Source organism: Cinclus cinclus, chromosome 8, assembly GCF_963662255.1.
Source record: "Cinclus cinclus chromosome 8, bCinCin1.1, whole genome shotgun sequence".
In the NCBI taxonomy this organism is placed as follows: domain Eukaryota; kingdom Metazoa; phylum Chordata; class Aves; order Passeriformes; family Cinclidae; genus Cinclus; species Cinclus cinclus.
Genome location: NC_085053.1, coordinates 20,508,891 through 20,532,526, shown reverse-complemented (window position 1 = coordinate 20,532,526; position 23,636 = coordinate 20,508,891). Strand labels below are relative to the sequence as shown.

The 23,636-nt window shown below is 39.2% G+C and overlaps 1 protein-coding gene across 8 annotated transcripts in view; it reads right to left on the bottom strand.

The window, feature by feature from the left end:
* Nucleotides 1–23,636, bottom strand: part of ST3GAL3 (ST3 beta-galactoside alpha-2,3-sialyltransferase 3) — a 171,260-nt gene that overhangs the window by 140,182 nt on the left and 7,442 nt on the right. The window contains exon 2 of one of the 8 annotated variants that reach the window (XM_062497627.1): nt 5,523–5,537. The exons of the other annotated variants lie outside the window; for them this stretch is intronic. Within the exon in view, the coding sequence (XP_062353611.1) occupies nt 5,523–5,537 (15 nt within the window). The remainder of the gene's footprint in view (nt 1–5,522; nt 5,538–23,636) is intronic. 8 annotated transcript variants of the gene reach the window in all.

Genomic DNA, 23,636 nt, shown 5'->3' with positions numbered 1-23,636 from the left:
TTGTGCTTCAGCCTGGAGCCAGCCAGCTTCCACACTGGGAAACTTGACACGGAGTGCTGAGGCTCAGCACAAGCTCTGCTGCAGGCAGGGCAGGCACTCAGCTGGCTCTGAGTGAGTCTCTGCAAACTAAACCACAGCCAACAGGGGTAATTTTGCTATAACCCATGCAGCCCCTGAACAAGCCCTTTGATTAATTTGTTTCTCATCCAAAAAATAAACAATCTGCTTTTTTCCAAAGACCCTTGGGTAAAAGGCTTGAGAGCTAAGAATGGATATAGCAAAGCATTATCACTTCTCTGGAGAATTTAGTGCAGCATCAAGGTCTACTGGTTACATTGTAAACAGAAAAGTCATTCTCTATCACCTCTCAATTTCCTGTCATTTAATTGAAAATACAGCTCCCCTAGTGATACTGAACTTGAGACATGTAGTAGTATTTTTAAGCAATTTTTATGAATTTCATGGAACCTAACCAACCTTTTTACACTTGCTGTTTTGTGCATTGCTCCTCTTTCATCAGGACATTTGTTATGAAGTGGTAAATGAACAAGAAACAACACTCATGTTCTGAACAGATGTATTTTTAAAATGGTCTGAGCATGCCAATATTCTTTATTCTTCAATGAATGAACGGAATGAAAAGATGTGGTGTCCGGCGCCAGCTGGCACATCCTTCAGAAGGATATTACATTGCATTTGTCTTCAGCAGCGCCCAAATAACTGTTTGGTGGCAGGAAGGGCTGGTATGTTTTGCTCATAAGATCAGTATTTATTTGGATCTACTACATAACTTCACAGAGCCATGACCAACATGGTGCTCCACTGAGCATCAGGGACATGCAGCACTTCTGTGCCCATCACAGCTCCCTATTCCAGGGAAAGACCAACAGCACCCACTTACCTTGCACTTTCCAGAAGAGAGATGGACAGTTCCCAGAGACAAAGGAGAGATCAAGGTGCTGCAGGCATTCAATGAGGATATACGTGGCCTTGAGGAACACAACTCTAGAGAAGGTACAGAACTACCATAAAGTCACATAAACACCCAGGCCAAACTCTATCAATTAAGCTGGTATCCAAGAGGTTCTTCTCTTGACAATGAGAAATCTTTTAGCTAATTCCAAACAGATTCTCAGTATTTTAAGGAGTTCATAATCTCCTAAACTAAGCCTCATATTTTGGTTTCAATTATTACTGTAGCACAAAGCAATCATACTCTTAAATTCCACAGAGGAACATGCAATAAATAACAAAACAGTACAATTTCTCTCTTTGAAGATAACAATCTATGTGGCAAGACAGAAAATGGGTACTGGCAGTTGGGGAATTACACAGCACAGAGAAAATTAATTCTGTATTTTCATATTGCAAAAAAGTATATATTGTTAGCTTAGTAACTATAAAACACAAAGCATTTATAATTTGAAATAAATTGCTTTAGTCTTGTAGCACTTTTTCTAAATATGGACATGGACTTTTACCTTAATAAAACACAGTTTGTATCTCAAACTTACATATACTCACACAACAGTCAGAGAACTTTGAAAGGCTGGTGCACATTATTTTCAGGTTTACATAAATGAAGTTATCTACACCAATTAATGACAATCAGGACGACAACTACTTTAATGGATTGGTCTTCATTTTATGCCTGCTGGAGCCACTCAACTATTTTTTCCTCCCTTTGCCTCACATGCAAAAACTTGTTCCTTTTCTGAGCTAACTCTCAGGAACCCCTCTTTTCTCAAAAGTAGGAGTACAAACACTTCCATCAGGAAATTCACATTCTTGAGTTTGTTTGAAAATGATCAACAACTTATGATATTTAGCCAGTAGTCAAAAGCTTCCCAAAACCTTAAAGCACACAACATCTGGCCCAACTACCACAGTAACTTGCCAACAAGTTCCTACGTAGAGCTTTACAGTGAGATTTGTCATCTCGCCTGTCTCTGCCTGGAGCACAAACAAATCACAGGAAGGAGAAAGGTACGAGGTATGAGCATAAAACATCTCCTGAATGCAAGTGTTTTAGCATCTTGTCTAGAAAATGACCATGTTTGAATTTCTTTTGCATTGCAAGGACCTAGATAATTTTTTAGCATGAAAGGTGATGCTCCACAGAAAGTCTGCCTGATCCATTTTTCACTCAATGTGTTTTGCAGTTTGGGGCCAGGGGGAAGTTTGTGGGAATTTGTTTAACTTTTAACAGCATTGCCACAACTGATTCCAAAATTTGAAGAGATTCCTGGCCCATCAAATCCTTTTTTTAAGTTTCTGAAACATGCTAAAACTTCCAAACTAAAATTTTTATTTGAGAGATCCTACACAATATGTGATTTTATAGGTAGTGGACATAGAGAGATCTTCCCAAGCTGACTGGCTTGAGGAGCAACCTTGTCTTTACCTTACTGACACACAAACTGGTCTACAAAGGGCATTAGGTCTACACAAAAGCCTTCACATCCTAAACCAAACACTGACACAAGCAAATCTGAAATAAAGGTGTTCCCAGAGTATCTACTTGACTATGAAAATGCCTACACTTAGAGGAAAAAGAGAAACTAAAAAAAGCCTCCAAAAAACCCCCCAAAAAACAACACAGTAACTGAAGAGTGCACATATTCCCATTTCCTATTATTTTCTTTTACAGAAGTGTTTGATTTTAAGTTTTTTAAAAACCTCACCAAAACATATGGAAAATAACCCAGGGATGCACTAAATACTGCCAGTAGTGCCTCATTTCAATGTGCATAAATTACAGGACAATGAAAAACTTATTGAAATAGCAGCTGCAGGAGTGGAAGTTGATCACCACACACACCACCCAGCCCCTGGACAAATACAGCTGGAGACAATCTAAAGGGAAAGTCTTCCTCCTATCACACCACATAGAAAAATACAATGAATCCCTTTAAATTAGCACTTGGCAGAGAAACAAGCCAGTGAGGGAAAAAAAAACAACAACCAACCAAAAAAAGCATTAAAATAATTCCAAGGCATCCAGAAGGTTAAATAAGAAGAAACATTGGTTCCAGTCTAGGTTCAATGGAATTAAACTGCTGAGCACCTCCCTGAAGTGTTTCACAAAGCAAGCAAGCCTTTAAAAAACCCCAAAAAACCTCATAGTTAGTAGTAGCTTCCAAGTCAGCAGCAACCAAAAGTCAGTAGCCAAAAGGCCAAAAAAAAAAAAAAAAAAAAGATGCCAGTATCACCTCCAGCTGCAAGAACTTCTATTGTCCATGGATAAATTCTATCAAAAAGATCCTTGTCAATCAGACTGAAGGTTACAGTGACACAAAGCTGGTGTGCAAAACTGGAATAGGCAGTAAAATACCAGAGAACTGCATAGAACTACACTGCATCCAAACGTAACGGGTGACTCTATTCAGAAAAGCCACAGTCTCTTGCATCTTTGCAACAAGTAATCAAAATACCTCTGGAAAACAAAACTAAAAAAGAAAATCCACTCCAAACAGAGGGAAAAGAAGTCCATCCACATCAATGGACTACTTTAATTAAAATATTGAGACAAGGGATGAGCTTGCTTAAGAATAATAATCCATCATCCAGCATAGCAGCATCACTGAAGAATCCCTTTTTTTCTTTGTTGAAGATCCTGTGAAACTGCCAATTCTACTTCATCAGAAGCTGAAACTTCAGAAACTGAGAGATGCCAAGAACAACTCTCTTTCTAAGTCAATTTCCACAAAGAAAATCTACTGTAATCTCAGAAAGACAAAACTTCCACAGCGCTCCACAGCAGACTCCATTCCTTACTAGCCTTTCCAGCCACCTGCTGAAGCATGCATCTAGCCAGGATTTCACAGGCTCACTGGGATTCACAAATTTTAGAGTTTCACCAATTCTGGATTACTCCACTAGCAGAGCTCCTTATAAAAAGCAACAGTCATTTCATTAACCTTATTCTAAAACAGCTGCCTCATCTAACACAACTTCATTTGACTGGCAAAAAACCCCAACAGCTTGATGTTGGCAGGTCTGGGATCAATTCAGAAATGGAAAAAGGCCTTTTCTTGGTTTGTGACAAGTCATCAATGTTGGCAACTTTTTGGCCCTAAATTTGACTATGAAATTGCCTGCACAACTGAGCAGATGATAAGGAAAAAGAGGAAAGGATTAAGGGAAGGGAGACTGCAATGAGTAGGGCATTCTACAAATAAAGAATATTGCAGAAGCCTGACACAGGAGCTCACAAAACACAAAGGGCCTGCTCGTCACTCGGAAAAGGCAAACTGTGTTGAATGGCTTTAGCTGTTGGGTTTTAAAGTCAGGGATTGGTTGAAGAGGAAGAGGTTCTTAGGTTTTATGAGGTTTTTAAACTGTAATAAAAGAGATTTTCTCAGACTGGATAACCTTGACATTCCTTTTAAACCATACTAAAACAAACATGCCCACCAACTCTCCCAAACCAAATCAAGAAACGACAGCACTAACTATAGTGATGCTATTCAAGGCGATACACAAACCTCAGCATCTCAAGGCCAAGGACTCCATATGGAGAAAGGCAAGCCAAAAGCAGGATTTAGGGCCAACTTCAAAATTGCACATATGTAAGAGAACTGCAACCACTTTAAGATCCTCACTGCATCCAAGCAGCTCCTTATCACCAGACCCAGGCCCACAAGACTTCAGAGAAGGAAATAAAGTTATCTTTTGCAGCAGAGCACTTTCCCACAGCTGGTTTTAATTAAGCTAATTTGGCAGTAGTGACTGACAGCAAGCAGAGCCTTCCCAAATCACTTTGCAAGCATTTTTGCCAGCATTTCACCATCTGTGATAACCAGGATACTTGATACTAACTAGGATCTGACTTACAGCATTTTAGAGCTGTGTATCTACTCTCCTTTAAATCATCTGGTACAGCCACTGCTTACAGATAATTGGAGCCACTGCTTACAGATAATGGGGTATTGGGAGAAGATGCAGAACTTGAGGAAAGATACTGGATAAATTCCACTAGGAAAACCACTCCAGAAAAGGCAGATAGACCACTTGCCGTAATGCCATCATACCTTGGCCATACCACAGTACATGAAACGTATAAATGATCGCATGGCTATTGAGGAGACTTTGGAGCTGCAACAAACAGAACACTCTATATAATTTCTAGGCTAGTTCTGTAGTTTTTCTTTTATGGATACATGCAGGATAGGTCAGGTTTACCACAAGGAAATGCTTTGGGTTATACTATCATGTCAGAACAACCCAGGGTATGGCCAGACTGCGCAAATTTAAGCCCCATTAAGGGAAAGAGAAAGGGTCTAGAAAGGGAGTAATTTTAATGACATCTAACTACATGGAAATATTTTTTCTGAGGTAAATCTGTGACCAGCAATTGGAGTGGGAGACACTAATGGTATCAGTACCAGCACTGGTACATGAGACCAATACGTATGAGGAACAGATAGATCAATAAATATAAGTCAAGAACATTAAAAAAAAAAATATAGCCTTCTGCAGGAACACATAGCACTTACCCACACCTGGTCTGTTTGGTTCACTCAAGGTGTGAATATCTAATACAAACGCTAGTTCAGATTAAAACACCAACCTGGCCAATTCCAATCAATGTGCAGACTGCTGACACTAAAGCCAGGGAAGTTGCCAGGAGCAAGCCTTAAGTCTGAACCAAGGCAAAGGAAACAACGAAAGTTGCAGGATCATAAGTCTGGGCTTCACGAGAGCAGAATTCAGGGACCAGCTTCAGAAAAACCCACAGGATACGATCCTTGGGAGAAGACTGGTGAAGGAGTGTTTGCTCATTTTGAAGAACCACGATCAAGAATCATAGAGCCAACATACAGAAAATCAAGCAATGGTACCAGGAGATCCACATGGATCAACAAGAAGCTTTTGACAACAATCAAATATAAAAGGAATGCACACAAGAGGTGGAAACAGGGTCAGGTGAGTGGGGATGAATGTAGAGACACTGCCCTAGTGTACAAAGACAGACTTGGGAAGGTCAAATCCTGTCTGGAGCTGGAAACAGCCAGAGACAAGAAGTGCTTCTGCAAGTAATTGAGCAGCAAAAAGAAGACCAGGGAAAATGTGGGCCTCCTGCTGAGAAAAAATTATGGAAAAGGCCTGGAGAAACGGGCAGGCAGATCTCATGAAGTTCAGCAAAGAAAAATGCAAAGTCCTCCTCCTGGAGAGGAACAACTATGCCCTACAGGCTGGGTGCCAACCTACTGGAAAACAGCTTTGCAGAGAAGGACCTGGGAATCTGGGTGGAGCAGCTGAACAGAGCCAGCAACATGCCCTGGTGACACAGGCAGCCAAGAGCCCCCAGGGTGGGGGGACCCTTCCTTCCCCTGGCTCAGCACTGGGGGGGCTCTGCTGCAGGGCTGGGGCACTGCTGGGCTCCCCTCTACAGACAGAGACACTGGAACAAGTCCAGCAAGCTAAGATGATTAAAGGATTGAAGCATCTGCCACGAGGGGAGGCTGACAGAGCTGGGATTGTTCAGCCTTGAGCAGAGAGGGCTCAGGAGGATCTTAGAAAGGTAACCTGGTGGGAAGGATTAAAGAAGGCAGAGATGGGCTGAGAGATGAGGTATCCAGTGAAAAGACAATAGGCAACGGGAACAAGCTGAAAAGCAGGAAATTCTGTTTAAACCTAAGAAAAAAACACATCTATACCACGGGGGTGCCATCTAGTTACAACTATTTTGTGACTCTGTGAAACACCCTTGTGGTCTAAGTAAGTATTGCTCTTAGGATTTTAGTGCAAGTACTGGCCCCCCAATTGAGACTGCTTCAGAACAAATTAAATGCAGAGAAATCAACTGCAAATAAAGCACAAACCTTCCAGTCTGCTGGCGATACTATGCCACACAAAAATTCTTAACAATACCTTAAAAAAAATGAGAACCCAATAGAGCACAGGGTAAATCTAATAACTACAAGGTTAGGGTTCATTTACAAAGAATTTCCTTCCCAGTACAATCAAATATTTTGTTAATGGCTACTATTCGAGTCCAGGAATGAAAATCCAACAATCCTGCTGAGGTCATGATTATTACTCATAATAAACTGGCTTTTACTACTGACTTTCACAAGAGGACCAGCCAGTTGAATACAATGTGCACACTGGAGTGTTTTGGCCAGGAACTGAGTTAGAAGAATCTGGGCAGTTTCTCTACAGTCTTTCAACATATTCAACACGACTGAAGTGCCCTGCACTGACAAAGTTCCCCATCAAATCTCACCCGTCAAAAGATTTCAAGCAGGTGAATTATTAATGCCCTGCATTCTACTAGTAAAAATTTACACAGTGGTGCCACCGAAGGCACAGCTTCCCACCTCAGCCCCAAACAGCCCATTCCCCTAGGCCCCCTCCTTTGAGCCATCAGAAGGACTCCCCTGGCTGAAAGGTCAAATTGTCAAAATGCCTTTCAGTTTGGGTTTTCTGCTGTTTTGAAGTAGGCTGGCATTGTTTGCCATGCCATCAGTCAAACAGAAACAGCTGGCTCAAGGTAAGCTGTAGAAATAAGGGTTAGGGTTGAAGCACAAAGAATGTGAGTGACATTTCAAAACACAGTTACAGCAAGTGCTAGCAGTGTTTCCTGCAGCCAAAGCCCAAAAGCACATTAATACCTTTCTATCCACTCCTCCTCCACTCCTCTACCTCTACCAGGCATCTCATGTACAGCTCATTTTCTGTTCCCAACAGATTTCATCACTAAAAGCTACCAATCATCCCAGAAACATGCAGAGGAATGAAGACAAATTGGGAAAACAGTTATTGCAGCCTATGAATATTTTTTTCTTTTTCAAGCCTGTCTACATAAGATCTCCTCTCAATGAAATCACACTGTAGTATGATGTAGCAGCTGTAAAATTATCCATGAGGACAAACCATGAGAGGTAGACTCAGCACATGAAGTGCTTCAGTGAGTTTGCTACTACACCTTGTATTTACGAGGGGCGTCTTCTGACACCGTGGCTTAGCTCACTTTGCAAAGCAGAAAACTTCACTCACAGTAGTTGTAGAAGTAGTTCTTCTTACCAACTTAATATCAAATAAGCCCATGCCAGAATTCCATGGAATGTTTTGGTTTGGAAGGGATCTTAAAAACCATCTCGTTCCAACCCCCTGCCATGGGCAGGGACAACTTCCACTAGACCAGGTTGTTCAAACCCCTGTCCTACCTGGCCTTCAAGACTTCCAGGAATGAGGCAGCCACAACTTCTCTGGGCACTCTCTCCTAGTGCCTCACGAGCCTCACAGTAAATAACTTCTTCCTAATATTCAGTCTAAACCTGCATTCTCAATTTGAAACCATTTCCATAAGCATAATATATTACAGTAGAGTCAGAATATAGCAGTGACCAAACTGAAAGTGTCTCACTTCCACCAGGATTACCAATTCCAACCCCAAATTAACACCAATCTCAAGGCCACACAGGATACTTTGGCAGCAAAGCAAAATTTAGGTAACTTTCCCACCCTGTGTGTCCCAGCACATCACTGCCACTGCCCCCAGCACAGCTGTGCCATGACAACTGCTCACAGGGTGAGGGGAGGTGGTAAATTGGATCACTGAAAAAGTATGGGACAAAAGTCACCAAAAATAGTCCGTAAAAATGTCACTACATTGTCACTTAGAGAAGATTTACCACAAAAACCAACACACTGTGTAACTGTACTCTCAGAAACTTAGATTTGGAAAGCTCAGGTCCTTTCCACAGAACTGAAACGATCCCTGGCAAACTGGTAACATTCCTTTAAAACGGGTCTTAAATAACAGCCCACCTGTTGACATTCAAATAAAACACAACTCTGGTGAACAGCAGCCAGAGACTGTGCAAGAATGTGGTAAATAAAACACAGGAGGAGAGAGTAGGGCTGTCCAACAAGAGATGAAATAATTGCAACTCTGTCCCCAAACTTTTACTGTTGTTTTTTTGTTTTGGTTTGGTTTTTTTTATACTTTATATCCAGAAGAAAAACTCTCTGGAAAGTTCCAGCATAATCAACTACTCAATCTAGAACAAAGAAGGAACTGTCCTTCCACAACACTGAAGGACAAATAAACTGTATCAGAGCTTACATCTTTGAAGCACTTCTTGTGACAGCAAAACTAATGAGAAAACATTCAAACTTAACTGGGGGATTCTCCACAAAACTACTTAGTAAATCCATAAATGCATGCTATGAAGATGAGGCAGTGATCCAACAATGACTAATAACATGTCAACAGTTCCAATGAACAACATATTAGGAGCAAAAAAAAAATTCCAAACTCGGGTGTGAAAAACCTAATTTTTTATCTTGCACCAACAGTACCCTCTGCTGTTCCACAGCTGCACTGCAGAAGGTGACATCCATCCCGGACCATCAGAATGCTTAAGCCATCAAAAGCACCTACCTAGCTTTATTCATTAATGACTTCACTTCCTTTAAAGATGTTCCAGATATGTTGGTTTCTTCCTACTACAGAGCCAGGTTTTGGGTTGGTTATGATATTAATCTATTCATTGTCCCAAGACCTTCTTCTGTGATAAGAAACAGACCGTTTCAGCCTTAAAAATAATTTTTAAATTAACAAAAAGAAAATAAATTGAAGGCTACACTCTAAAGAGGATAAGGCCCAGTCAACACCACAGTAATATTTTCTGGAACATTTCTGTAAAGCCAAAAGAGGGCTTTAGATTTTAAAATCAGTGTATCTCTCAAAAGCCATGCATAAGAGAAATCCAAATATTCTACCACAAAGTTTTTCAAAAAGCAACTTGAAGGCTACATCCTATCTGGCAAATGGCCCTAGGGGAAACAACACAGGAAGACTCCTGTACTTCTGATATCCTATGATAACCCAGCATCCCCATGCTGGAAGAAGGATCATCACACTGCAGATGCCACACAGCAAGAGCAGAAACAGGGAGGTGAGGCAGAGTCCCGTGGGCTTCTCCTGTGATGAAGTTTCCAGATCCATCCAGACAGGGTCACCGTGAAGCTTCAGCAAAAGCCTTGGACCTGAGGAGACACCACCCTCACAGGGCCCAACTGATCATCACCAACCTTCATCAGCAGAGAAACTCAGAAAATGAGTGTACTGCTGTTTTTCTCCCCTCATGTGGAAGGCAATGTAAGGGAGGATAAAGCACAAATGGTATGAGCACTACAGAGGAAAAAATGCCCCCAAGTGTGATTCAGATCACAGCTATCTCACCACAGGCAGCTTGTATGAACAAGCACAAGGAGAAAAAGACATACAAGAGCTAGGAATGCTCTAACTAGATTACATGGTTAAGATGACCATGCCAAAACTGAACTGTGAATGAATACACTGAAGCATAATCTAGAACTACAGAATAAAAAAAATAAAAAAAAAAAGCCCAAAAGAAACAGAAAATAGAACTCCTTCAATACAGAGGAAAAACAGACATGTACAACTTGCAGTGATAAAAAAACCTCTACTGCCTGATCTCAAAAGCTTTTCAGGGCAGGATGACATGTGACAGAAAATGTCTACAGAGCTTAAAACCAAAAGAAACTGAACAAAACATGATGTCCTTAACTATATTGTTAACAAGACACTTCCACCCAGTCCAGCATCTTCTTCTGAAGTGATGGAAGACAGCATGCAGTTGCCTTTGACCAAAGGACACAACACTGAAGCTTCAAAGATGGTTTCATGTCTTTCCATCAGAGCAGACTTAGAACCACATTTTCATACATTTCACAGCAACACGACTGCCAAGTGTGTGGCTTCCAAGTATACAAATATTTGATCTTGGCAAGGGAACAAAGTACTTCCGAGGGGACTCAATAGTGTTGTAATGAGTTATAGTGAACAGCAGGCTGATCTGCATTGGCACCACAACACAGAAACCCCCATGTCTTTGCACTGAAAAGCATCAACTAGAGCACAACTGCAAACCACATTTCTCTGTTCCAGTCATGAATAAAGAGCCACCAAAGAAATACAAGCCAGAGTACCACACTCCAAGAAACATACAGGAGTTAGAGAGTATTTAGAAGTAACAGTGTTTCATATTTTTTAAAAATTTCTCCACTAGAAAGATTATAAATCCCAAATCTGAAGAAAATAAGACTGCAAGAAGCCTATCAACTAATTTAAAACCCACAAATACATGTTAAGGGGAGAAAAGAATTAAAACAAGAAAGGGTGAAAGTCAGAAAAGCTTGTAATTGACTTGATTGTGGTCAAAGTGACTTAGAGTAGACATCAGGAAAAATCTATCCAGAGGGAAGAACAATTAAAGCACTGGGACAGATTGTACCAGTTTCCATGATTAGATTTTATAGAGTACTTCTCGCATATGTTGGAATAAAATGATGTTGAAAATATTGTTTCTAAGCTGCTGCCTGCTGTAGTTCTTTCCAGTGCTATTTGCTACAATTTCCTAGGAAGGAAAACATTTTGAATGGCCATTATTAAAATATACAACTTCTAAAACCAGTAGTAACATTTAAGATCAGATAATCAAGAAAACACACAGTACTAGAAACCAAGCACATTAATCTACACTTTAAAAAAGGATAGGCCAATCATTTTTCTAATTAAATATTTACTAAAGTATCTTTGAAGGTACCTAAGCATTGTTATATAGCAGGAAAGGAAACTGCTTTGTACTTCCAGCTCACTCCCTGTTGTTTCTTAATGCCACTCGACAGAGTGCCAGGAGTACAAAAATGCAAGGTAACAGCACTGAGGTACATAACAAATATGAAAATAAGTTTAAAATAAATATTAATTATGTTTTCAAAACTTAAATAATTATTGTGGAACTTAACACCATCCCTTTCTTACCTACAGACTGACTGTTCAGAACTGATATTCTCGCTGATATTATCTTGCTGCTGTCAGCGCTTCAAAAAAAAGAAAATTAATTTTCAACCATTTTTAGCATTAGGACAGCAATGCGGAAGGAAGCTTCTGCTTTATGACCAAAGAAACATTATTCTTCAATATAACCCAAGTCCTAAGAAGGTTAGAATGACAGCAATTTAATTTCTTTCTCAGTATAACTGATCAACATTTGTCTAGAAATTTGAGACTGGTTCAAGCCATCCTTTAAGAGAAGCCAAAAAACATTTGCCTTGATGGAGAAACAATATGGAAGAAAAGAGAAATTAAAATTATTAACATGGATTTGCTCCTATCTTCAAGATGAAATTTGCAATATGCAAGCACCTCCACATGTTCATAATCCTGTCAGAGTCCAACATTCAACACGCAATTGCAGGGGATTCATACCTCACGTGATTCCATGTAAGTGCATTCCCCAAACATTTTATTGGACCAGACAGACATTCCAGAGATGAGGCTTCACACTGTACAGGATGCAGAAAGGGAATCACCCAGCAATCAATGCAAAATGAAGCCTTCTGGAAACATACATCCCACCAGCTCCCACCGGACATGGACAAAGGAAATACCACAAATAATGCTTTTTAATTAAAATGTGGTACAAAGTTTACACATGCACACACTAGCAGGAACTGGTAAAAAAAATTACAAGATAAAATATCTTAGAAGAGGAGTACACTTCTCAACACCTACTAATAGAAAAGAAATGATGGTATTTGTTATGGATTAGTAGCTTTGGAAATCTCACCTTTCAAGGACAGTAAGTGCAGGTGCTATGAGGAAGAGACAACCACTACTGTTGGTGCAGTCACTGCAGGCAGAAAGACAGACAATTGTGTGCAATGGCTCACAAAGGACTCAAAAGGGAAATCAGTGGGCAACATACAACACTATGGTTGCCACCAGCACATATCTTGCTGCACAATTAATCAAATACCTCCAGTGTTCCTATACCGCAGAGTTTTGAATCAATGAAGCAATTCATGCAAGAGATTTAAATAGCTTAGTGTGGATGCCTGACCGAAAAAAAACCAAAAAAATCTACCTCAAAAATAGTTTGGAAAACATCTGTACTACATCAGGAATTGAAGAACTTGAAGAAAATTGAAGAAAGATGTGCAGAAAGTTGAAACATGATCAAATAAGCAATACAAATGCCCAAAGGGATTAGAAAACCAAACATAAGTACACAAGGGAGACTTTCAGGACACCACTCCTTTTGGATGCAACACATTGCAGTGCCCAACTCCCTCTGAAACAAGTTGCAACCCCAAATTTATAGTCACTTCAGTAATGAACAGCCTATGTTCAACACTCTAGACATTTCCACATTTTTAGTCACAATCCAGACATGCCTATCATTAATAGCTGGCAGCAGCAGAAGTCTTTAAAACGCTGCTGCTTTCACACCCAATCCAGCTATTTTCAGCAGCTCTGCCTTCTCCAGAGGGAACAAATTACAACATGTATGGTCCCCCTTGCAACCATCATCTTCACGAGTCCTCAGCTTCTGATTACACAGCAGACAGTAAAAGCCATGCTCTTTCAAACAGATCTTTGTTATTCTGAGCTTACTAAACAGCTGTGTGTCAAGCACTCAGAGCCTAAATCAGAAGTATTGCACAAACAGCCACTACCTTTCCTCACTGACCTTCTCATTTGTTGAGTTCTGAAATTGCAAGAGACAGCCCTGATTACTTGGGTAATTACTTCTTACACTGTCTTCTGGTCTTCACTTTATATCTACAATTATAAACAAAACAAAACAAAAAAAGTGTAGGCATATGGAACACATATTCAATTCCCACTCTATCCTTCAAGACCTTCAAGGGAAGGAAATGACAATGGCCACAAGTTACAGATTAGGATGTTCTGACTGGACATTAGGAAAAATTTCTCTACCAGAGCACAATGGAACAGGTTGCCCAGAGAGGGTGCTTTGTACCTTAAGTCTGTTTTTCTACTCATCACTCTGTTCTATACTCCCTTAAAAGTAACTGCTTTTGGACTGATTCCCTTGAGAAACAAAAGGCCATTGTGGTAGCAAAATACTACCTACAATGTTATTGCATATTCAATACATTCAATATTGTACATTGCATGTTGTGTCCCTTCACTGACCTGACATTTCTTCAACCAACTCCATTATGAGTACCTCCAGTGCAGCAAATACACAATAAAGAGGTGTTTGGAACAGAAGGTGACACACCCAGAAGTATACAGAATGATTTAACTGACATGAAACAGCAAAAAAAGTTCAGGACAAGGGGTACAGGAATACCCAAATATTAAAAAAACCCCAAACCACTCCAAATGACAATGAACCCTCTATTCTACTACATCATGCCTGGTCCCTAGGGAAGGCTACAGACAAACAAGGGACTGTGCAGGGGTTGTGCAGATGATCAAACGCCAGGGCACTGACACAAGGCCTGTGAGGAGAGACTGAGGCAATGACTTTGTTTAGCCTGCAGAAGACAGTGCCTGGGGGAGGCCAAGGGCAGCCCTTCAGCACCTGCAGGAAGCTCCCGAGAAAAGGGAGCCTGGTTCCCAAAGTGCTGCAGGGTGGGATGATGAGAGGCAGTGGGCACAAGCTGAAATGAGGGGTTTGGACTGTTGGATGGGAAGAAAAGTCTGCTCACCATGAAGACAGTGAAGCATTGGAAAAGACTGTAAAGAAAGGTTGTGCAATCTCCATTCTTGGAAATTTTAAAAATCTGACTGGGTAAAGACTCAGTCCCAGCTAATAACTGGTGCTGCTTTGATCAGGAGGTTGGACTAGAAATTCAATTACATTCATTCCAACTAATTTTGCAAAGTCTTGCTCTATTCTTAAGAACACTGAAGATTTTTTAAGGGTATTTTAAACCTGAAAGAACATTAAAAGTAATCCATGTAGGTTTATTTTCCTCTAGTTTACCATATCTGGACACATAATATAAAATGGAAAGGGTTATTTTCCCCACTCTTTACACATTACACATGTAGGCACACAAATGTAAGAGCGTACTGCAGTTACCTTTAGTAAAAGAGCTCTTTTTACCACTAAGCCTGCAATGATAATAGCTAAACAGAATCAGAGAGAAATATACAATAACTCAGGTGAGAGATCAAAAAAAAAATCTGTTTTAAACAACAAAATGAAGATGGAGATTCTGAATATGTCTAATATTTCTATTTCTGAATATGGCTAATTCTGATTTCCCAAGACTAATTTGCAATCTCACCCTGCTTTGCTAGAATAAATCTACTTTCATCTTTAAGCTGATCTCACATCAACAGTAACAATGTACAAACCTAAGAAATACAAAGATTAGTTGTTTTCAAATAAGTAATTTAGTATGTGCACTTAATCGTTCAGGTGCTTACAACATAGGAAACATTTGGAAAAGTGCAGCTTTGATTACAATATAAATTTTTCCAAGTTCACATAAAGGAGTTTTGAAATACTACTCATTCTCCTTCCTAATCTGGCTTTCTACAATCTTGGTTAGTCACACATTCTTAGCCTTTCCAACTTCTATATGTAGATGCTAAATTATTTTCTTAACCCAGGTAAATTCTTAAGAGTATCACTGTAATTTCTACCCAGAGTTAAACATTCACTACCCTGTCTTCTTAACAGCCTTTTGAAAAAACATAAACAGAACACTTTGCCATTCATTTAGGGCAATTTTATCAAGTGTTTCTATAAACATTAATTATCTCCCCATCTTTTTAACTCATTTATGTTTTAACTAGGTTTTAGGGGTGCTTCAGACAACACCATTAGTCTGGGAAGCTCAATACCATGTGAAGATGGTTACAGAAGCCCTCACACAGGTTTGCAAAGCAGTCAGACAAGTTTATGTCTGAAAATCTTAAGAGGCGCTATTATGTAAAAAAATAACACATCTGTCTCAGGAAACCAAAGATCACACAGTGCAGGAAGACAGGAGAATAGGATGGGAGAAACAAGAGTACCTGCTAACGCCACCATCAGTTTTCAGAGATATTCTGCAGCTTGTGCCTCTGAGCAGGCCCAGCCATCCTTACATGAGACTGTCACCTCTGACAGAGGGGCAGAACTTACCTGCACAGATTTTGCCATGAAACACGAGAGACATATACAACAGATGTGCTTCTTAACAAAAACTTGTCTCCTAAAGCTTTTACTTTACTTCTTTCTTTAAAGTAAGTGAAAGCAGGAGCAGTAGTTGTTTGAATAACTATAAACATGCCATCATCACTTGTCAGAGGACTGCAGCACATTTGCATCTTCAGTTCCTGTATCAATTCTACCTGATGGAAAGCAATTCAAATGATCAAATGTGTCTTTCTTTTCCTCCTGCTTCAACCTCTGCAGAAGGACCTGCAGGTTTTCTGGATCTTCCAATTTTTCAGGATTAGAAGCATCCAGATTTTCTCCACAGCAGCAACCCATGAGATAAGATTAAAGGGTAAGGATTTTTCTTCTCTCTCCTCACCTGGAAGAAGTCCTTTAAATAGAACAAGCTGTTTTGTAAATAAATAAAGCAACAAAGTCTGACTTTCTAAGAATTTTAGATTTGTTTCCATTTTCTTCTCCCTGCAATAATGCAAGCAAGGTAAACAAAACCTTATGTTCTCATGTAACGTCTCCAAATTCTTTGGGCAAATACAGAATTCCAACTGAATGTAAAAGAAAAAAAAAATCCATCAATTAGGAAATACCTTTTGAACAAGAGTGGCAGGAGATAAAACCAGAAATATGGCACATGATGGGACTTGACCAGATGATGAAAACAACTGGTGGGGGACTATCAAAAAATAAGTGGATATAAACAGCAAGGTTTCTCCAAATTAAGGTACTGCAAAACCAAATAACTCCACGGAAAATCTTTTTGATTTTCACCCAGGGGATGGCAGCTGCCAGTCTGTAACTGCAAAGAAAATGGGAATGCTCTGAGGTTGGGGTTTTTTTGTGCTTTTTTTTGGTTTTGTTTTTTTGTGTTTTTTTTGTTTTGTTTTTGTTTGTTTTGTTTGTGGGGCATTTTGTTTGTGGGGTTTTTCATGGCTTATTTTGTTTGTTTTGTTTTTTGGTTTATTTGTTCGTAGGGTTTTTCATGGGTTTTTTGGGAGGTTTCGTGGGGTTTTTTTGTGGGTTTTTCTTTTCTTTTGTTTGTTAGTGGGGATTTTTGTGGTTATTTTTTGTTTGTTTGTGGGGTTTTTCATTTTTTTTGGGGGGTGGGGTTCATGGGTCTTTGTGGGGCTTTTCGTGGGTTTTTTTTGTGGGGTTTTTCGTGGGCTTTTGGTTGTGGGGTGTACAGTGGGGTTTTTTGTGGAGTATTTCGTGGTGTTTTGTGGTTTTTTGTGGGGTTTTCCGTGGGCTTTTTTTTTGTGCGATTTTTCGTGGTTCGGTTTTTTTCTTCGTCATCTTTTTTTGTGAGGTTTTTCGTGGTTTGGTTTTTTCTTCTTCTTTTTTTGTGAGGTTTTTCGTGGTTCGGTTTTTTCTTCTTCTTTTTTTATGAGGTTTTTCGTGGTTCGGTTTTTTCTTCTTTTTTGTGAGGTTTTTCGTGGTTTGGGGTTTTTTTTCTTTTTTTATTTTTGTGAAGTTTTTCGTGGTTCATTTCTTTTTCTTCTTTTTTTTTTTCTTTGTGAGGTTTTTCGTGGTTCTTTTTCTTTCTTCTTTTTTTTGTGAGGTTTTTCGTGGTTCTTTTTTTTCCTTCTTCTTCCTTTTTTTGGTAGGTTTTTCATGGTTCGTTTCTTTTTCTTCTTTCTGTTTTTTGTGAGGTTTTTTGTGGTTCTTTTTTTTTTGGTGAGGTTTTTCGTGGTTTGTTTCTTTTTTCTTCTTTTTTTGTGAGGTTTATCGTGGTTCGTTTCTTTTTCTTTTTTTTGTGAAGTTTTTCGTGGTTCTTTTTGTTTTTTCTTCTCCTTTTTTTGTGAGGTTTTTCGTGGTTCTTTTTTTTTTCTTCTCCTTTTTTTTGTGAGGTTTTTCGTGGTTCTTTTTTTTTCTCCTTTTTTTGTGAGGTTTTTCGTGGTTAATTTTTTTTTTTCTTCTCTTTTTTTTGGTGAGGTTTTTCATGGTTCGTTTTTTTTTTCTTTTTTTTGTGAGGTTTTTCGTTGTTCGTTTCTTTTTCTTTTTTTTTTTGTGAGGTTTTTCGTGATTTGTTTCTTTTTCTTTTTTTGTGAGGTTTTTCGTGGTTTGTTTCTTTTTCTTTTTTTGAGGTTTTTCGTGATTTGTTTATTTTTCTTTTTTTGTGAGGTTTTTCGTGATTTGTTTCTTTTTCTTTTTTTGTGAGGTTTTTCGTGGTTTGTTTCTTTTTCTTTTTTTGAGGTTTTTCGTGATTTGTTTATTTTTCTTTTTTTGTGAGGTTTTTCGTGATTTGTTTCTTTTTCTTTTTTTGTGAGGTTTTTCGTGGTTTGTTTCTTTTTCTTTTTTTTTTTTGAGGTTTTTCGTGATTTGTTTCTTTTTCTTTTTTTGTGAGGTTTTTCGTGGTTTGTTTCTTTTTCTTTTTTTTTTTTGAGGTTTTTCGTGATTTGTTTCTTTTTCTTTTTTTGTGAGGTTTTTCGTGGTTTGTTTCTTTTTCTTTTTTTTTTTTGAGTTTTTTCGTGATTTGTTTCTTTTTCTTTTTTTTGTGAGGTTTTTCGTGGTTCGTTTATTTTTCTTTTTTTTTTTTTGAGGTTTTTCGTGGTTCGTTTCTTTTTTTTTTTTTGAGGTTTTTCGTGGTTCGTTTATTTTTCTTTTTTTTTTTTGAGGTTTTTCGTGGTTCGTTTCTTTTTTTTTTTTTGAGGTTTTTCGTGGTTCTTTTTTTTTTTCTCCCTATTTTTTTTTGTGAGGTTTTTCGTGGTTTTTTTTTCTCCCTTTTTTTTTGGTGAGGTTTTTCGTGTTTGTTTTTTTTTTTTGTTTTTCTTTTTTACCCCAACATTTTCGCGCCGGTCCTCTGCTGCCCCCGCGCGGTCCCCGGGCGCCACTGCAGGCGCCGCATCCCCATCCCTCCTCACCCGCGGGGATGCTCCGCTCAAAACCTCTTGTCTCACCAAAAACCCCGAGTTAAGCACGTCGGTCTGTGCGGAACGGATTAAAAATAACATTTCCTACAGAGCTGGAGGGAGAAGGAAGAGAAGGTCCCTATATTTTCACACAGTATCAGTTCCCTGGACCAATTCACTACACAAACAAGTTTTTTAGACTATCTGAACTCAAGCCAGAGGAGCAGAAAGTGCTTAGCCAGGAGCTCAGCAGAAATTTTCCAGTATGGCAATCCCATTTCACATTACTCTGTCGTGTAATTTAGTCTTTACAAAGAAAAAAAAAAAATTAGGAGCGCAGAATCGGGCAAAAAACTTAATTCCTCACAAAAGAACAACTATGCAACTTTCAATTCAAGCATGATGTGCCTTAAAAAAAAAAGTCACTGCTTACAGGAACAAACAAGTATAAAACATGAAAAAAAATGCTCACACAGGAAGAAGTGAAAATTAATCATATAGCCATCTTAGACATTTTTATAAACAGGTCCTTGAAGAAAGAAACCATCCCAAGACTAGTTTACACTGAATGGGGACAAGAATAAGTAAAGCTACTTATGGGGTAATTTCCTTCCTGCAAAGGCACAAACAAACACATGACTGCTGAGCAAATTATACTTACACTAGTACAAAACTATGTCCAAACCAGCAACTAATACATAACAGCCAAGACAGTTTAGGGTTGTTTTAAAAACCTTTTGACCACATGCTTCCACATTAAACAAAATCAAAGTAGTCCTAAATTCCTGAAATTATATTGAAGACTGCAGTTTGAAATTGTTGTCTTAGCTCTTTATAATGCTGCAATTACAAAGTTTTCTAGAAATGAGTGAACTTCCCAACACCAAGTTTTTTGCTCTTACCCTAATTGTTCTTCTCATTTCTCAATTGCCATTTCCTAATGTCAGAGTTAATCATTAAGAAGGAATTCTGCATCTGCATCAGGACAGTACCAGAAGACTGACAAATCCACTACACAACAGCAGATTTCTCTAGTCTTCCATCCATCCATCCATCCATCCATCCATCCATCCATCCATCCATCCATCCATCCACCCACCCACACAGGAAGTGCAATTGGCATAGGAGGGTACAGCATAGAGAGCACTTAGCCCTAGGTTACAAGCTATTTTTAACTCTTCTTGGGGAAAAAAAATTTAGGAACTACATCAAGAAACATGATGTTCAAAAGTCAAAAAACACCAGTCCAAAGTCCCTTCAGATAATGGCACAGTTTCTATTCACAGAAGGATAAACCTTCATATAATACAATATGCTGTAATTAGAAAAAAATACTGTGGGAAACAAAATACACAGCAAGGAGAAGTAATATATTGTTATACGGTACTGAAGCTTTAACGTTTTTCTAATATGAATAAAGTTTCTTTTTCAATCACAGAATGGTTTGGGTAAGAAATAACCTTATAAGATCATCTAGTTCCAATTCCTCCACTGTGGGCAGGGGACACCTTCCAATAGACCAGGTCAATGCCCCACCCAGCCTGGCCTTAAACACTTCCAGGGATGGGGGATTCACAGCTTCTCCAGGCAACCTTTTCCAATGTCTCACCACCCTCATACTGGAGAATTTCTTCCTCATACCTAATCAAAATCAGTGCATAAACCTATCTTTCAAAAGTTCAGAAATATTAAAATTACATTTGAAGCATTATTAAATAAGAGGCAAAAATCAGAAAATTCAATCAAAATTAACACATTTTTCCACTGTAATTCAATTTGCACTCTTTACATTGCATTAACTCAAGCTTTTGCTTCTAATGAAGTACCTGACTCAAACACAAAAGCTCTAGACTCAAAGATATAGAAAATAATGTTAAAACGAATCATAATGAAAAATAATAAAAGCCTTTCCATTGTTCAGATAAGGAACTTTTAAAGAGAGATTATAGCAGCAGTGCTAACAGAAAAAAGCAGCATTACTAATTTCCTAGCAGCTTAATGGAGAACCGCCCATGCTCCACTTGGAACCTGACAGAATTGTGTGGGGCAAGTCTCAATAGGCTGAGAAGATTTTCCAAGTAAATTCACAGTAATTAGGTTTCTAATTATACCCAGAGCATTAGTGATTGCTGTGGTTAAAACAGCCTGAACTGTTTCATTATTCCTCTCTTTCTGAAAGCTCAGCCTTTCACTGTTTGAGCAGAAATTCTAGAAATTTAGTCTGCCTGAACTTGCATTTTTTTAAGTTTAAACAGAAGAACAGAGAGTCCCGTGCTTACGTACGGAGAGCAAAATTAGACTTTTTCACTATAAAATCAAATACTCCCTGGTATTGAAGCAGTGAAGTGCAGGGTCTTTGATGGGGCAAATCTTTAGGCTGAAAAGCCCCAAACCAGAATTCACAACAGTTCAGGTTGTACACTTAGCTCTGAAGGCACTCGCAGAGCTGCATCTGAGGCAGCCTCTAGCAGCAACTCTCAGTAGCCACACCATGCCCTAATTACAGTACCTACGTCACTGCCCATGCCAACCACGCTTTCTTATCAATACAGTACTTTGAAATGCTGCCTGTATTGTCACAAGCAATTGCAGATGACCTATCCCCTAGCAAGCAACTTCCACATATTGCTGCCCTCCTCAACTACAGACGTAGAATGTGCAATTATAGGACAGCAAGTCTCATTTGGCCAACTGGACTGAGATGAAAAACCTTGAGACCTTTATTCTATTCATAGCTCTGCCCTTGAGCTACTGCATGACGTAGAAAAATTTGACTTTCCTGTGCCTCAGCTTCCTCTGCCTTCCTGAGTCAAGCCTACTCATCACCCTTCATCCTATAAAATGTGCTTCAGTACATTTTTTTATTACAGTGTCTGGGCACAATCACAACTGAGGAACAATATTTACACAGTATTTTATAGCTACTCTGAGACTGATTAACTTGTAACAGAGACAAAAACATGCAATTGCACTTATAAATTATTAACATTACAACAGTAAGGGTAAGCCTTCAGAAGTAGGTAGGAAGCCATCAGCTACTTATCTGTTGGAAAAACTCAGCTTTTATTTATTTCTGCGCCATTTTTTTTCCACTACTTCTTTAAAGCATACATGCATCTGTTCATATTGCTGTGAAAGAAGTTACTCCTTGGAACATGCACACTCATTGTAGTTATAAGATATCAGTTAAACTTTTCTGTAGTTATTAATTCTTTTTGTTCAGTGAGTGATTAAGGGGTACACTTCCTGCAGCTCTGATGACTCACATTTAATCAGTGTCCAAACACTGAAACTCACGGGGTAACAACTGTGAAAAAGTGGCATGCTGTAACAGAACTAAGTTAAAGTAGGAAGGATCCCAGCATGATGTGAAAAAAAGTTAAGAAGTATGCATGTTTATAAGCACTTAAAAAAGGAAGTAGCTGATTTTAACACATTCTGATTTTTTTTTTTTAACTAAGTAAGTAATGCTAAATTCTGACCCTCAGAGATACGCATTTCCTGGATTGCTGAGGCCTTTGGTTATGCAAAATACCAATAACTGGGTAAGAAACATCTTGTAGTTTCTGTACCTGACTAGAATTTTGTTACTACCCTTACACACTGTTACCTCCTCAGAAAACCAATGCATACAAGAGCAATATAATCACCCAGTGCCATGAAGGAGTAACCACTCGAAATCAGCTACCTCAGGTTCAAACATCTATTCAGGATAGGCATGCAGAGTACAAATTACATTTTGCCCGGATGCACAATTACATTCCTTCTGAAGTGCAGAAGAGATACATAACTCACAAGGAGTTATACCTCATGACCCAAGTGTACTCGTCCTTGCAAGTCATCCCCAGGTTGTTTGGCTTTATTTGGCTTCACTGCCTCAGCCTGACACTGTGATGTAAAGCCAGACTGCAATGACAAAAAATGAGACGTTATAGTGACAGTGTTGACAGAAGATAACAAACCAGGAAAAATCTCCTCTGGAAAACACCCCTACGTGTGACAGGCAGGGTCAGAATCAGTACCAAGGCCACGCTTAGATCATAGCAGCAGCAGCTGTCCAACTTGACATAAACCAAAAATTACCTCCTTTGTCCCAACATCAGTAGAACTGATGTGAAACAGAATTGAAATGAGCATGGAAGGTGCCCAAAGACAGCCTGGATGTATCAAAGTCAGTGGAAAAAGTGCAATCTATTCTATTAAATGAGTAGTGGGGGGCAGCTCCCATCGAGGTTGGCAATACCTTAATCACTACAGGCAGAGCTGCAATGGTACAGGTGAGAGGTGGGGGATGCATGGTGAGGAGGGGGAGAGGCAGAGAAGCACTCACTAACATGGATGACACAGCTCTCACAAGGAGGTATTGTTTCCAGCTGAAAGCATTGCTAAGGGGTTCACAGTCAGCTGAGATGAATAAATCCTTTCACCTCTGAAAGCACTCAGCTGCAGAGCAATTGCTACCAGAGGTAAAGTGCTTTCACTGCAATGTACCTTTCCAGACTATGGAAAACTGCTGACTTTGACCTCTGGATATCTGTACTGGAGGACAGAGCTTTGGCTGCATGTAAGACACTGAACACAGTTACTTATGAATACTCTCCCAATCCACCCACCCAAAGCCACAGGAACATACCCTTCCCAAAAATTTGTGGGGAGGCCAGGGAGAAAATGCATGAGTCGAGCAAGTGAAGCAAGTGAAACACTAAGGCTGAGGTCAACTCACTGAAACAAACAAAAATCACATTTTGTTTTAAACTGGACAAGTTCCTCAATTGTACCCATCAGCTAATAACACAAATGGAGAGAGGTGGAAATAGAAAGG